The 15,654-nt window shown below is 43.7% G+C and overlaps 2 protein-coding genes across 4 annotated transcripts in view; one reads left to right on the plus strand and one right to left on the minus strand.

Annotated features, from left to right (window-relative positions):
* pogza (pogo transposable element derived with ZNF domain a) overlaps positions 1 to 4,913 on the minus strand; it is a 31,428-nt gene extending 26,515 nt beyond the window's left edge. Inside the window, exons 1-6 of one of the 3 annotated variants that reach the window (XM_065471503.1) lie at positions 4,773 to 4,913; positions 3,702 to 3,809; positions 3,034 to 3,140; positions 2,888 to 2,948; positions 820 to 993; positions 547 to 747 (exon numbers count right to left, since the gene is read on the minus strand). In XM_065471503.1, coding sequence (XP_065327575.1) covers positions 547 to 747; positions 820 to 993; positions 2,888 to 2,948; positions 3,034 to 3,140; positions 3,702 to 3,801 — 643 coding nt within the window. In that variant the 5' untranslated portion in view covers positions 3,802 to 3,809; positions 4,773 to 4,913. Of the gene's footprint in view, positions 1 to 546; positions 748 to 819; positions 994 to 2,887; positions 2,949 to 3,033; positions 3,141 to 3,644; positions 3,813 to 4,772 lie in introns of those variants that run through there. The other 2 variants (XM_065471504.1, XM_065471505.1) reach the window with 2 other exon arrangements.
* Positions 4,914 to 5,673: 760 nt separating this feature from the next.
* The window catches only part of vps45 (vacuolar protein sorting 45 homolog), a 14,885-nt gene continuing 4,904 nt past the window's right edge, over positions 5,674 to 15,654 (plus strand). The window contains exons 1-11 of the mRNA XM_065471507.1: positions 5,674 to 5,911; positions 6,016 to 6,150; positions 6,239 to 6,299; positions 6,754 to 6,833; positions 8,031 to 8,099; positions 8,187 to 8,324; positions 8,568 to 8,678; positions 8,901 to 9,035; positions 9,301 to 9,414; positions 13,404 to 13,571; positions 15,331 to 15,489. Of these exons, the coding sequence (XP_065327579.1) occupies positions 5,819 to 5,911; positions 6,016 to 6,150; positions 6,239 to 6,299; positions 6,754 to 6,833; positions 8,031 to 8,099; positions 8,187 to 8,324; positions 8,568 to 8,678; positions 8,901 to 9,035; positions 9,301 to 9,414; positions 13,404 to 13,571; positions 15,331 to 15,489 (1,263 nt within the window). The 5' untranslated portion in view covers positions 5,674 to 5,818. The remainder of the gene's footprint in view (positions 5,912 to 6,015; positions 6,151 to 6,238; positions 6,300 to 6,753; positions 6,834 to 8,030; positions 8,100 to 8,186; positions 8,325 to 8,567; positions 8,679 to 8,900; positions 9,036 to 9,300; positions 9,415 to 13,403; positions 13,572 to 15,330; positions 15,490 to 15,654) is intronic.

The raw sequence follows: 15,654 nt of genomic DNA on the forward strand, positions 1-15,654 counted from the left end.
CTGGAACAACAGCGCTCCTTACTTCCAGAGACAGTTCTGTTCACAGTTTTTGTTCTGATCCTTTACATGAGTTAAACTCATACGCGCTTCCTTTCTGTAAGAACCACCGCTAAAAACATAAAAACCAAACCAAAGAAGATCAAACAACAAGGACAAACTAGGAAACATGGTCACCTTGTATGATGAATAAAGGAAGTGAACCCTGACATTTAGTACTAGTTAACTCTTTGGTCATGTTGAATTAAGCTGAACACTGAGATTTTACTTACTGTAAACAGAATGACTTCACTTGATTTACAAGCATTTGTAGTAAAAATAGGGGTAAATGAGCAGTTTTACCCAGATGATACAGTTTTTGTGATCACTGAATTCAAACAGGCTGAAATTTAAATGTTCTAACTCTGTATGGTCTCGTCTTGCTTAGAGTCATGGCGATGAGTTCAAACTGTCTACATACTGAGGTACGACGGGATTCATTTATTTATTTGGCTTGCTCTCTATCATCTCTGCAGACCTGAGCACACAGACGATTAGGAGTTGTCAAACCTTTGTGCAGCAGTGTGTGCGGTGCTGCAGATCTGCTGCTCGGACGCTGTTTGGTCCTGCCAGGTGCTGGGGGGGGCGTGGCCTGCGGTGAGGTGAATGGTGATGCCGCAGCAGAATGTTGATTCTTTAACCCGGTCGGAGGGTTGAAGTTCACGTTGTGGTCGATCAGAACCTTCTCAGCTGCTTCACCAGAGATCACGCCTGGAGCACAGAGAGTCTGCGTTAGCTAGAGGAACACCTGAACTGCTCCACATCTGCTGGCGGAGGGATTACCTGTGATGATGGGTGTGGGGACAGGAGCAGGGGCGGCACTCAGAGAGGCAGTGGTGCTGATGTACTGGATCCCTGCAGGACTATGAAGGGTCAGCGTGACAGGGATCTGGACCGTGGTGAAACCACTGGCTGAACCTTCAGGATGAGCGCGCAACTTCAGCTTTGCAGTGCCCCCTGCAGGATAGACGCAGAAACACATGACACACAACATGAGCTGTTTGATGAAAAAAAAATCAAACCATTTTTAGGATTTCAACCCTTGAAATGCCAGTTTAAACCTTTTAATTATTCATTATTTATGGCAACCACTCACAGAAAAACAGTTATTTTCCATATAATAAATAGTATGGGGATGGGACATCAGTGGTGATTAGTAGGGGTGGGTTTCAATAATTGATTTATCAATTCAAATCGATTTTATCTTGAATAAAGTGATATCGAGTCATTAAACCCTGAATCGATTTTTAAATATAAATGTATTTTGCCAGAATCTCAGGTTAAAGCTCACAAAACTGTTTCAACAACCACCAAACAGCTAAAACAGCAAATGAGAGCACAAAGATATAAACACAAAGCGCAGATCTGACGAATTAGTACTGATAAATGATCAGAATTATAACATTTCTGACTGTTCGAGTCAAAACTTCCCAGATTCAAATCGAATCAAATCGTGGATCGAATCGAATCGGTTCTAGAAATCAGTGACGATACCCAGCCCTAGTGATTAGAGTCTTGGAGAAAATCTTTTGCCTCTCGACACCTTTTGGACAAAAATGCCACATTTATTTCCATTGAAACCGCATTTTTAATCTCTCTGCCACTGCAGTATAAAACCATGCATTCTGTAATGTCAGCATTTTATTTTGAAGAATAGTCGTGATATTTGACATTTTTACTCTATTTTCCCGGATTCAACCCTTTTTCTGTTGTAGGCCAATGCATGAAACTTGTATTACTGCCAGTTATATGATGGAGCCGTGTGACCACCATGGAGGCCCCACAGTGATTTGTGTGGATGTGCGTCTGAAACTATTTTCTAATCAAGACCTGAGTCACCAGTGGAAACAGTTATTATGCAAACTTCAACAACAAAAGATAAATATAACAGAACATATGAACTATGAAGTAATATTCAGGCTATCCAGGAAAAGAATTGGTTTTTGTGAATTATTGTAATAAATACTTAATTCAAATGTTTACGCTGGCATTTAAATGATTAAAATAGTGAAAATAATTTAATGTTTTATCATTTTGAAATATTGTCGTATGAGGATTTTATGGCAGATTTTGTGTGTGCACATTTTTTTTGTGGAGGGCACAAGGGTCAAACATGAACACAGAGAGCTTCAGGGTCAATGTTTAGCGGTGACTGACTCACGAGGGCAGATTGTATGAACTAGAGATGCCACGATACCAGTTTTTTTAATGTCCGATACCGATATCATAAATTTGGATATCTGCCGATACCGATATGAATTCGATATAGTGTATTTTTTTTTAATCAATAAAACTGTTTTTTTTAATATCTTGCTGCATTTTGTATAAGTTCATACTCAAGTTTAAAAAAAACAAAAAACAAAAACAAAAAAAACACTAAAGCTATTCTGTTATACCTGTATGCAAAAAATACACTGCACCCAAAATATTTCATAGTTCAGCAACACTGATCAATCTTATAAACTTAAACCTGAACCATCCTCCCTATTCTGGTATTTTAAAGAGTACTTAGATAACTTTCTCGGAGATGAAATGCCGGGTTGGTAGCGAGGCTACAAATGCTCAACCAGCGCGCCGACAGGTCTGGCACACCACAGCCGCTCTGTCACGTGACGCATACTGCACCGACGTGCTGAGGTTATGAGCTGAGTTACGCCATGTCGCAAGTTTTGTGAGGTTCTTTTTTGATATTTAATGGATCGGATTACATTTTTTATTTCTCCCCGATATCCGATCCAGTAATTTAGGTCAGTATCGGACCGATACCGATACGTAATATCGGATCGGTCCATCTCTAGTATGAACAAAGATATTAATGAAGTACTTCTATTTGAAAATGTTTGGGACTGACCTCCAGGCAGCAGGGGAACCAGCTGACCGTTGACCCTGAAGCTTAGAGAAGCACCTGCAGACTGAACACATCACATGTTTGAAATGTTGCAGATGATCTATAATCAACAACCAGCAGTCGATCTATAATCAAAAATCAACCAGTACCTCCATTGCGCTGCTGTCTGTGAGGGGCCCGCAGCTGTTCTCTGCATTAGGCTGGACTGGGATAGGGATGATATGGACTGGTGGGGGGTCAGCGTCCTCCTGTAGACCTGAACACGAGACACACACTTAATCAGCTGACTGTCTGATCACAACAATCAGCCAATTTGAATTTAAGAGGAAACTCTACGGTCACTTTGCTTTTATCAGGTGCTGAACTTTATCCAAATGCTAACAGCTTCCTACTGAAATCCTATAGACTCGATCATATTTGGTCTATTCGATCTGAAGGCCTTACTGATGTTAAATTCCAAAGCTTTTGGGTGAAGGCCGTGTCCGTGGTGCCACGTTAGTGGACTAATCATCACAATTGGTACGAGACTTACTCGTCATTTAAAGGGGACATGAGACGCTACATATATAAAGACTAATTTACATCATGGAATATGATGTCATTATTGCTGGTCCTTCGGACCTCTGCAGGAAGAGTAGGAGGGTGTAAAATTTTTCAGCAGCCTCTAAAATCTTTGCGCTTCCCTGATGAGCATCATTAATAAATACAGATTCTTAGACACGGCAGTTAGTTAAGTGAATCAAGATAATGGAAGGATAACCTGCATATGCTGAACTCATTTCGTTGTAAAGAATTGTTTGTTTGGGTTTTTTTTAACCTTCATCATCCATTTCTTGCAGGACCTCTTCCTCCTCTTCATTACATTTCATCTCCTGGTCAGCTGTGCCTCCTGCTGGCCTCTCCACCTCTGTCGTCATCTCCTTGCCTGCTGGAAGGACACACCTGTGAGACAAACCTGCACAAAAACTAGAGGCTCCAGCTAGCAGCTAGAACCACCTCTGTCAGTGTGCACCCATCAGCCAAACATGCCTCTAAAAATGCAAATATTAAGCCTTAATCCAATTTGAACAGGTGAGTTATAAAAACATTCACCAGGTACAGTTGTTCTGAACAGGGAAATTATCTACAGAGACCTCCTTTTTAATACAGTCTAATAAATCAACTCTGCAATTCAAACAGGACATCAGTCAAAATAAGCTTTACAAAAGCATTTCACAGGGGTTCCTAACAAAGAGCATGTGGCAAATTATACCAATGTTATTTTTGAACACAAAAGGAAATCTCAAACTAAAATTATTTCCTTCTGGCTTAAATCTTTGAAAACAAATTTTAAAAACCTAATTAAAAGCTCAACGAGTTTACTGTTGCAGCTCTACACAGATCTGAACCTTTTTCATTCATAAATATGTCAGCTGCTCTGTATGAGCATTCTGCTGGTGGTTATCTCAAAGTTAGCAGTGCCAACTTCAATAATAAGGAGCTCCTATTAATATTTTATTTTCAACAACAAAGAGATTTAATTAGTAGCTGATAAAGGGAGTAGCTCAAAGTTGTTCTAGTTTACCCTAAACTCTATTAGAAGCAACAGAGCTTAAAAAACATTAATACATTTAGTTCATGAGCAAGTTTCAAAACTCAATTAAAACACATTCAGTAACCACAACTGCAGCTTAGCATGCTAAAGCTCAACGACGTTTCACTTACTGATTTCTAACTACTAAAAGTTGAGTGATAAAAACAAATCTATACACCGTTATCTTTCCCTACAGTCTCTCCACACTCCAGCTTAGCATTGAGCTAACTATGCTAACTAGCCGAGCTGCTAACTCAGAGACTTCAATAACTCTGGATGACATCCATTGAAAAAGTATACCAACCAGACGCTTACCTTATCCGGACATTTAATGTGCAAAACAATTATATATTCCGTTAAAATTCCGCCTGTGAACAGTGTGCTTTTCTTTTAGGAATAAAATGAATAATGTGTAGTCTTCACACACACGTTGGAGATGTTGTTTGCTCCTGCTAGCACAACCGTATCCCTCCGCCAACAACCTCCCGTTAGCGCTGCTGTTACGGGACTACATTCAGACGGAGCGGAGTGATACCTCTCCGTGGGGTTCACAGCAGCTGTTTTGATATGTGGCTTATTAAATGTTTTCTTCCTCGTAACCGGATGTTTTTGCTTATCGACGATAAATACGCTCAGTTTAAGCACCACACTCTGCCAGTTTAAGTAGAGTTCAGCGCTATGTCGGCACGCTAACAGTTGTTAGCATGCTTCTTATCTTTGGCATGCTAATGCTAAGCTAATTATTAGCAACACAGAATTAATCAGTTTGGGACTGTTTTTATTTACAGAGTCTATAAACTCTGATTAAAGACATGAACGGCGACCATCAAAGGCTCTAATGTAACAGCTCCGGAATCTACCTAAACTTTCCAGCCCAAAATGTTAGGATGGTGTGGCGATTTCTAACACAACAACCAACAAAATGTAAAAAGAAATCAGTAAATATATTTATATGCAAATAATATACATGTTAACGGAGACTAGTATTTGTTGTTGTTGTTGTTTTTGGTATAAATAAAGCATTTCACGAGTGGAATTGTGTAATTTACGTTTTTCCATTTTAAAATTCTGACTGAAGGATGTTATTCTACGTCAGCCTAAAAGGCAATATCAACGTGCATTATTATTATTATTATTATTATTATTATCATTATTATTATTATTACCAGTTTTTAAAAAAAAATCTCTCAGAACCCGTGACGCAAGCAGAGTGCGTGTGGCACGTGACGTCAGGGACCCGGAAGGAAGTTTGCTCCAGTGTTGTTATAGCAGCTCCGCAGGTAAAGAGACGAAAAAACCCTCTCTGCAGCCGCTGCTCTTTGTTTATTTGTTTTTGTTTGTGGTCTCTAAGTGTCGCCATCATGAATGTGACGCTCGCGGTGAAGCAGTACATCTCCAAGATGATCGAGATCAGCGGGCCCGGGATGAAGGTGCTGCTCATGGACAAGGAGACGGTGAGGCACCGACCCAGCACTGTTAGCGGTGCTGGTGCTCAGCAGTGTTTACAGCAACGTTACTGTGTCTGATGGTGTCTGTGTGTGTGCGTCTGTGTGTTCAGACCAGTATAGTGAGCGTGGTGTACACTCAGTCTGAGATCCTGCAGAAGGAGGTTTACCTGTTTGAGCGGATTGACTCTCAGAACAGGGATAACATGAAGCACCTTAAAGCCATCTGCTTCTTGCGGCCCACCAAGGTACAAACCGCCCTCTGAGTAACTCTGTGTGTGTGTCTGTGTGTGAGGTAACACCATCTGCAACTGTGTGTTTGTGTGCTTGCTGCAGGAGAATGTGGAGCACCTGATCCAGGAGCTGAGGAGGCCCAAGTACAGTGTCTACTTCATCTGTAAGTTTCCACAGTGACAGTTAGGGCTGGGGAGTGAGAGGAGAACAGGGCTGCTGGTTTGGCACTCGTCTTCCTCGGACAGTTCAAACATAGTTCGGAAGCTAAGATACGCAACTGAGTTTAGCTTTGCTGCAGAATCCTAGAGATCAGCGATCTTATCAGAAAATTCGTTATACACATTGAAGAGGGCCTGCTAAAAGCGAATCCTGCTGCTTTTAATGACGCCAGTCTGATTAAACAGGGTGACACTGTCATCAAATGTGAGGTATTTTCCACTTACAGCTGTGGACTTGTCAGCTGAACAGATATCAGAGATTTCTTCTCTGGAGTTTGGTTTGGGGCAGAAGTTTGTTTGTACCTGAAGTCCATCAACTGACTGCTCTGTGTGTGTGTGTGTGTGTGTGTGTGTGTGTGTGTGTGTGTGTGTGTGTGTGTGTGTGTGTGTGTGTTTCAGACTTTAGCAACGTGATCAGTAAGAGTGAGATCAAGGCCTTGGCTGAGGCTGATGAACAGGAAGTGGTGGCTGAAGTCCAGGTGAGTGTCAGGACCTCCGTGGGGGTTTAATATGTAAGATCTCTCTGTCAGTCATGGCGGCTCATTTTTAGCTGAACTTGACTCTGCCAAAATACATCTTAACAACATTACTATTAATATAATAATATTAGTCCAGGGTCTTTTTCTGTCTTCACCTCCTTGTTGCAGAGAGAGGTCAGCTGATGCTGCAGGGTTAAATCTTTGTGTCATCTTCTCATTGTTTCAGTTTCATTAACCAACATGAATCCTGTGAACTGTGAGCTCGACCGTTTGCTTCTTTGAGTTGTTCTTTTCAACTAATTATGAGGTTTGAGTCAAAGGAGCAAGAGAGAGTGAGATCAGGAGCAGAAAAACAGCTGTTGGTGTTTCCATCTGATCAGTGAACATAGTGATTTGGGTAACGGCTGCACGTTTGTGATTTTTAGGCTGGATCCAGTTAACCGTGATTCATGTCTGACATGTGGAAACCTGGTTCAATCTTTGGACAGATCATTATTTCACTGATTAAACATTTCCTCTAATAATTCAATAAATACTTGTTTATAATCAGAGTTTAAGTTGACTAGAGCTACATTCAGCTGAAAGTGTTCCTCTGTGACGGCTTCATTTGATGACATCAGTAACATGTAGCCCAACATGCTAAGGTTATGTATATGTATGTAATATGAAAGAATTCCTTGCTATTAACATCCAGTTTGGCCTGCATGACCATCAGTGCTACATTGAGCTCTCATCATTTCTCCAAGTGTCAGGTGAGATGCTGACAGTCACAAATGGAGGAGGAGCTTACTATGGCGGTTTGTGGTCGAGCCGAGCTGTTTGATCAAATTGAATTTTAATGCAGACACAGAACAAAACTGTGCTGAGGTCTGAGAATTCATAGGATGTCTTGGCAAGCTGTCCTTCTCCCTGCGTGAGCATCACGAGGAGGAACTCGGCGTCATGTTTGGTGTGAACACAGTTCTAACCCTACTTTATACACCTGAGTGACATCATCAAAACCAAACTAGCAGAAATATAGCTTACTGTGTGTGTGTGTGCGTGTGTGTGCGTGTGTGTGCATGTGTGCGTGTGTGTGCATGTGCGCGTGTGTGTGCGTGTGTGTGCATGTGCGTGTGTGTGTGCGTGTGTGTGCATGTGCGCGTGTGTGTGCATGTGTGTGTGCGTGTGCGTGTGTGTGTGTGCGTGTGTCTGCAGGAGTTCTACGGAGACTTTATCGCTGTGAATCCTCACCTGTTCTCCCTGAACCTGCAGGGAGTCACTCGGGTAAGAACCACAAGGCCCTCAGCTGTCAGAGCTCCACCCTAAAAAGCTCCACATGCTGCAATCACATCACCTGTGTGTGTGTTTTAGGGGCGGAGCTGGGAACCCTCTATGTTGGCACGCTGCACTCAGGGACTGACCTCCGTCCTGCTTGCTCTGAAGAAATGTCCGATGATCCGCTACCAGTTGTCCTCAGACATGTCCAAACGGCTCGCGGAGAGCGTCAAGGTTTCCACAGCATCATCATCACACACGTCATTACACACGACCTCACTGAAAAGTGCTTTTAATGCCACTACAGGTTATTTTAGCGCCAAGTGTCCTGTTGGCTGTTCAAAGATGATGTCAGCTCTGTGCTGTAACCTGAGCACTTTGGTTAAAACACTTGAGCCTCAAGCTGTTAACACTTTTACTCAAGTAGTACTCTGAGTAGTACTTTTATTCTTCAGTATTTTATTTGTTTGTTGTCAGCAAATCATCACGAAGGAGTACGAGCTGTTTGACTTCAGGAAGACTGAAGTTCCTCCTCTGCTGCTTATCCTGGACCGCAGCGACGATGCCATCACGCCGTTGCTCAATCAGGTGGCCGGTCGCTGTCCTCTGTGACATCGATGAAGAGATGAATTAGAGGAAATCATTTTACACTTTTAATAATTCTGTCATCTTTCACACTGCATCCTCTGCAGCTCATTTGTCACTTTAATTTGATGGCTGTTGTGTGTACAAAATGAGCAAATCTTAAATTCACTGGTTGTGTGTCTGTGTGAAGTGCGTGCGTGTTTACGAGCTTTCGCTGTGTTGCAGTGGACATACCAGGCGATGGTCCACGAGCTGCTTGGCCTCAACAACAACAGGATCGACCTGTCCAGAGTCCCCGGGATCAGCAAAGACCTGAGAGAGGTGGTCCTGTCAGCTGAGAATGACGAGTTCTACGCCAACGTGAGTCTCACACAGCAGCACATCTGCTCACATCTGTCAGCATGACAACACAAACAGGAATCTGTGCTCAGCGTTAATAGGATTGAAATGAGTGACAGAAACAAGCTGCACTCGTCATGTTGGTAGGTTTCTAGCAGACTGTCCACCTGTTCTTTAAAAATGTGATGTTTCAGCTTCCCCTTCAGTCCAGGTTACAATGGTAACTGTCACAGAGCAGAAACGAGTCCTAACAGTCACTAACCTCGTTCTCTCTTCTCCTCGTTAGAACCTGTACCTGAACTTTGGAGAGATTGGCACCAACATAAAGAACCTGATGGAAGATTTCCAAAAGAAAAAGCCAAAAGGACAACAGAAGCTGGAGTCCATATCAGACATGAAGGTCAGGCTCCAGCCAGGGCTCAGCTTGTTTACTGATACAAGTTAAAGATTTCACTACATGAACGTTGACCCTAGCGCTGGAATTGTGAGTTCCTCTGCAGTCCAGCAGAGGCTTCAGCAGGGAGTCAGTCCCCATAGACTCCTGTGTTAAAATGCAGAAATAATCATGTTTACAGCCTGATACACAACTGGTTTGGCCTCTATAGTTAATTTCCCCCGTCATAGCAACTGCTGAAAAATGTTGGAATGCTCCCTCTGGATTGGAGGACGGAGGTCGCCACAAGCAAGAGAGTTGAAATGATGGGGAGGTGGAGCAGTACAAAGCCACGGAGACACGGTGTTTAGAAAAAATGCGTCTCAACTGTTCCGATACTCCTGACACATATGGGATCACTACAGGTTTTCGCTTGGGCAGCGGTTGTCCTTCTCTCCAGGATCAGCTGGAGCTTTCTTTAGGAGCCTTTCCAGCTTTGACAAAAGTCCAGCTGGGATAACCACATTTACTCAGGGCCTTCTTGATGTTCTTCTGCCTCCCTGGCCGCTGTGTCAGTGGGGATGGTGTTCGCTCTGTGTTGTAGCGTCCTGATGACACCCAGTTTGTGCTCCAGTGGATGATGAGAGTCAAACCTTAGATACTGATCCGTATGTGTAGGTTTACGGTACACATCAGCTTTTAGATGTCCCCCATTACTGATGGAAATCTCACAGTCTAAGAAGGATAACCTGCCACTTTTCATATCCTCCCTGGTGAATTTGATGTGTCGGTCCACCGAGTTAATGTGATCCGTGAAATGTAGTACGTCCTGAGATTTGATTTTCACCCAGGTGTCATCCACATATCTGAACCAATGGCTTGGTGGTGTTCCAGGGTAGGATAGCAAAGCCCTCTTTTCCACTTCTTCCATGTACAAATTGGCCACGATGGGTGAAACTGGGGAGCCCATGGCACACCCATGTTTCTGCCTGTAGAACTGACCCTTGTATGTGAAGTAGGTGGAATGAAGACACATTTCAAACACACTTGGTGGATGCTGAGAGTGGTCCTGTTGCTGAGGTTGGGGTCATCCTGTAATCTCTTACAAACTACCTCCAACGCTTCCGTGACTGGGATGCAAGTGAAGAGAGATGTAACGTCGTACGAGACCATGGTTTCATCTGCCTCCATGATGACATCTCTCACCTTCTCAACAACATCCAGGGTGTTCTGGATGTGGTGTTCTGAGCTGCCCACCAGCGGGTTGAGGATCGAAGCCAGAAACTTGGAGATGTTATAGGTGACAGAGTTGATCATGCAGACAATTGGTCTTAAAGGTGCACCCTGTTTATGTATCTTCAGTAAACCATACAGACGTGGTGTAGACTCCCCTGCGTACAGCCTGTGGTATGAGGTCCAGTCAATAGCCTTGTCTTGTTCTAACTGCTTCAGACAGTCTATCACCCTCTTCCTGTAGCCACTTCCTGGGTCTCGTTTCAGGGGCTCATAAGTATTTTCATCACTGAGCAGTGACAAAATCTTCTCATGATAGTCTTTCTGGTTTATCAATACTGTGCACCTACCCTTGTCTGCCGGAAGGATGATAATGTTGTTGTCATCACTAAGTGATGTGAGTGCCTTCCTCTCCTCCATGGTGATGTTGGATGCTGGGGGCTTTGCATTGCTGAGACAGGCCGAAACTTTCGTCCGTAGTTGCTCTGCTTCCACTTCTGCAATATTGTTGTTACGAATTGCTGTTTCTGTGGCTGTGATCAGCTCCACTAGCGGGATTTGTCTCGGTGTGACGGCAAAATTCAACCCTTTAGCAAGGATGTTTTTCTCTGTTTGGGTGAGCTGTCTGTCAGACAAATTCTTTACCCACTTGTCCACATCCTCCGTGTCGCATCCTTTTCTCTTCTGGCCACTGAGGACACTCTCCGTATTTTGCTGTGGTTTCCGACGTACAACAAGTAAGTCAAACTTCCTTTGTTGCCTGGTCTTAGACTTCTTGTGCTGTGCTAGACGAGCCTTCTCAGTAAAGTCAAACACCTTTTTAAGAGTATTCTCATCTAAAAGCATTGTCAGTCTCTGTCGGATCCGCTCCTCTTGAGATTTTAGCATGTCGATGGTAAAATTTGTTTGCCTCACCCGTTCATTAAGCAACTGATGCTGTGCCTTCTGGAGGATTTTTGTTGCCCGGAAGCCTTTAACTGAAGAGCTCATTTGCAGACTTTTAGGAGTAATCCTGTTTTATCGGCATCCGAGGCTGAATCTCAGGTGGTTCCTGTAGTCCGCCATCTTACGTGCTGTTTGCTCATACTGACGTACAAGTTTTAGGCAGTCCTTGCCAAAGTGGGTTAAAACGTCTTGATGCATGCTCAGTCATCCAGGAAAGTAATTCTCCAAAAGTTAATTCTGTTCATCTGGACGTAGCGTTTTGTGGGAGAAACGTCACTCAGCTAAATAGACTGCAGAGTCCTGGCCTGACGAGGTAGCTCTGGCCAGGACTCTGCAGTCTATTTACACCTACAGGCCAGTGGACACTCTTTCAATGATGAGGATGTACACATCCTGGACAGGGAGGAACGCTGGTTTGAGGGCGGAGTCAAGGAGGCCATTTACGTGAAAATGGAAAGACCATCTCTGAATGGAGGAGGGGGCCTAAGAGTACATCTGTCACCATCTTACAATGCTGTGATTACAGCCATTCCCCAACTCTCTGTGAATGGGACTCATGGCCACTGATCAGTGGTCTTTGATCAGTGGGTTTTGATCAGTGGTTGTTGATCAATGGTCATGAGAATTTGCATAATTATGATTAAGGAACTGACCTCCCAGCCCATTGTTCCTTCAGTGGGCTGGTTTCAGTCATTATGCAAATGTACTGTTTATAAGATTGAAACCTGCAGTCAGCTGAGACTGAAGAAGTCACCTGGATGAGTGATGAAACGTTTCTCCCACAAAACGCTACGTCCAGATGAACAGAGTCAACTTTTGGAGATTTACTTTCCTGGATGATTGAGAATGCATCAAGACATTCAGAAGAGGATGGTTGGATGGACGGATGAAATTGAATGGATAACAACAGTAAGGCTTAAAGATTGCATTGTTGGGGCGTGGCCCAAAAACGTGCATTTCCTAGCTTCTGATTTGGAGTCTCCTGTATTTAAGACTTTTATTTTTACTCATCACCCAGTGAGTCACTGAGGTTGACGTATTTAAAAAGTTATCCAGTCAGGGCCAACAGGGTGGATGAGATTTGACCCGAGGTCCCTAAATCTGGTTTTATGGACAGCAGAGGAGTTTTCCCCCACCCGAGATGCGCTCCCTGCAGCCCTCCTGACTGCTGGTTGTTGGAATCAGATGACGTGAGCAACTGCTGGATATTGATTGGCTGACAAATGGGCCGGAATAGAGCAGGGAGCAGCACAGAGTTCCCTTGGAATGGGAGAACCATGAAAAAAGCTTTAGCGGGATCACACTCCTCAGCCTCTATGGCAGGGTGATGGAGAGGAGAGTCCATCTGTTAGTCGAACCTTGGATTCAGGGGGAGCAATGTGCTTTTCATCCTGGTCATGGAACGCTGGATGAGCTCGTCATCCTCTCAAGCTTATATAAGTGTCCGTTTTTCCTTCCCAATGTCGCCAAAGTGCTTGCTCATAGGGGGTCATATGATTGTTGGGTTTTTCTCTCTATGTAATATTGTAGGGTCTACCCTACAATATAAAGCGCCCTGAGGCGACTGTTGTTTTTGTAATTTGACGCTTTATAAATAAAATATAATTAAACTGAATGTTGGGCGTGTCCCTGGGAAGAGGGCTCAGGAAGGTCTGGACTTCTGTGCTTAAACTGCTGTCGCTGTAGGCTGGACCTGGAGAAGGAGCAGAAAATAGATGGAAGGAAAACTTTTATATTTATGAGATATCTTCTTGTATTTGTAGAATGTTTGAATGTTTTAATTATGTGATGCTTTTCAAAAAATGTTGATGATTTGTGTCCTTTGTCACCCACTGTAGGCGTTTGTAGATAACTACCCCCAGTTTAAGAAGATGTCGGGGACTGTGTCCAAACATGTGACGGTGGTGGGCGAGCTGTCTCGACTAGTGTCGGAGCGGCAGCTGATGGAGGTGTCGGAGGTGGAGCAGGAGTTGGCCTGTCAGAATGACCACTCGAGCGCTCAGCAGGTAAATGTCAGCTGTTCCGTCCTCCTGAGCTTCACGGGGGGTTTTGAATGTGTCATAAATGAAGGTCATTCTGGATGGTTTGTCAGGGCTCTAGACTAACTTTTTGACATGGGCGCACCAGTACGCCTAACTTAAAAAATTTAGGCGTACCGGCACAAAAGTTAGGCGCACTCAAATTTTTCAACCGCTTCGCTTAACACCGCAGTTTTACATGTGCACCTTCTTTGGGGGGAAGTCCATACAGACAATATTCATTTCTAAATTATTAACTAACAATCTTGTGCTTAAAGTGCTTTGTCAATATTGTAGAAAATGTTAAACTTAATCATCATCTTGGCCTGACGACCTGTTTGCTGCTGCCTGCTGCTGAAAGGCAGTGGGGAGAGGGGACACTTGGGCAGTGCATTTATTGCAGCATGAAGTGTGTTTTCTGGATACACTGTGCTTTTTCAGCATTCAAAGATTGACGGCACTGTGTCAGAGCTGGCTATGAATTTCAGACAGATCAGGCCTTAACTTAACAAAAAAGTTATCAATAGTTCTTTTCATCTTTTCTTATTACCCACAGCTACATCCACTTCTGTCAGGCCTAGGCTGCTCACTAGGGCTGGGTATCATCACTGATTTCTATAATCCATTCGATTCCGGTTCTCAAAGACCTGATTCGATTCAATTTAGCCTCAGACAGTCAGAAATATTATAATTCTGATCATTTATCAGTACTGATACATGTGAGACTTCATCAGAATTGTGAACATCACAGCAGATGCCTTTGTGTCAAAGTAACTGACAATAAAACACAGAAAAACATGAAGGAGATTTTCCTGGTCTGGCTTTTTATAACAGATAACCTTAAAAATATTCTGCAATTTTGCATAATTTTAAGAAGTTTAAATTTCTTCAGTATTGAACAGCAGAAATTAGGCTTTCTTGTCGGACGTCATTTACATGAAAAAAGAAAAAGACAGCGCTGTAAACAACGGTAGACTGGTGGGTAATAAGCGAATGAATAATCCAGAAAACAGATTTGAGACGGGAAACTGTTCTTGAAGTACACACAGGGAGCTGTGTAGGAAGTGTAATTTTTATCGTGGGGAAGCAAAAGTCAGAGGGAATTCATGACGACATTGATCAAATGTGAAGCGTAGTTTGCTGCTTCTTTTGCTGCTGGCTCGGCGAATTTTGGTTGGAGAGACAAAACCTGCAGCTCAGAATCAGCGCAAAAAGACGTAAACACAGAGCGACCCGACGCATCAGAATCGCTAAGCTCCGACAGCGTGTCCGTCTGCGGGCCGTCCGGTGAGAAAGCCGAGAAAGACAAAGCTGATTCTGATGCGTCGGGTCGCTCTGTGTTTACGTCTTTGTGTGGAATCCGTTAATGAATTGATATCGCCTTATTAAAGCTACTCACCTCCCTCTTCTACCTGCACTTTCCACTGGACCACGGCCAATCAGAGAGGTCCCGCCCCTGACTATCTCTGATTGGTTTAGTCCACGATAGGGGCATAATGTGTGTCTGTTGTTGACCACACGGAGTTGCAGAGATTTTTTTTTTGTTACCCAAACAGGTGCGACCAAGTGTTGGTAACAGTTGGTCGCACCGGTGCGACCAAATGTTTTTCTTTAGTCGCACCACGGAAAAATTTGGTCGCATTTGCGACCAAATTGGTCACACTCTAGAGCCCTGATTTGTGTTGACTTCCTGTCTTCCTTTCCTGCTTGTTTGGGTCAGGTGCCATAACACAATATCTTCTTTCAGAATGTGCGGCGACTGCTGCAAAATCCACGCGTGTCTGAGCTGGACGCCGTCCGCCTCGTCATGCTCTACGCTCTGAGGTACGAGCGCCACAGCAGCAGCATCCTGTCATCTCTGATGGACGAGCTGAGCAGAAGAGGAGTGTCTGAGCGTCACCGCAGGGTAACAGACAGCCCTCCAAATGCTTGTACTAGGATAAAGGATCTTACTTGACAAAGCTTCGGTCTGCAGAGGGGCATTAGACAGGCCTGTCTGCTTTCTCCCTCACTTCTTGTTATTTTTATCGAGCCACTAGTGGCAGCAATCTGACCAAACGTAGATATTAAA

Source organism: Pelmatolapia mariae, linkage group LG22 (assembly GCF_036321145.2).
Source record: "Pelmatolapia mariae isolate MD_Pm_ZW linkage group LG22, Pm_UMD_F_2, whole genome shotgun sequence".
In the NCBI taxonomy this organism is placed as follows: Eukaryota; Metazoa; Chordata; class Actinopteri; order Cichliformes; family Cichlidae; genus Pelmatolapia; species Pelmatolapia mariae.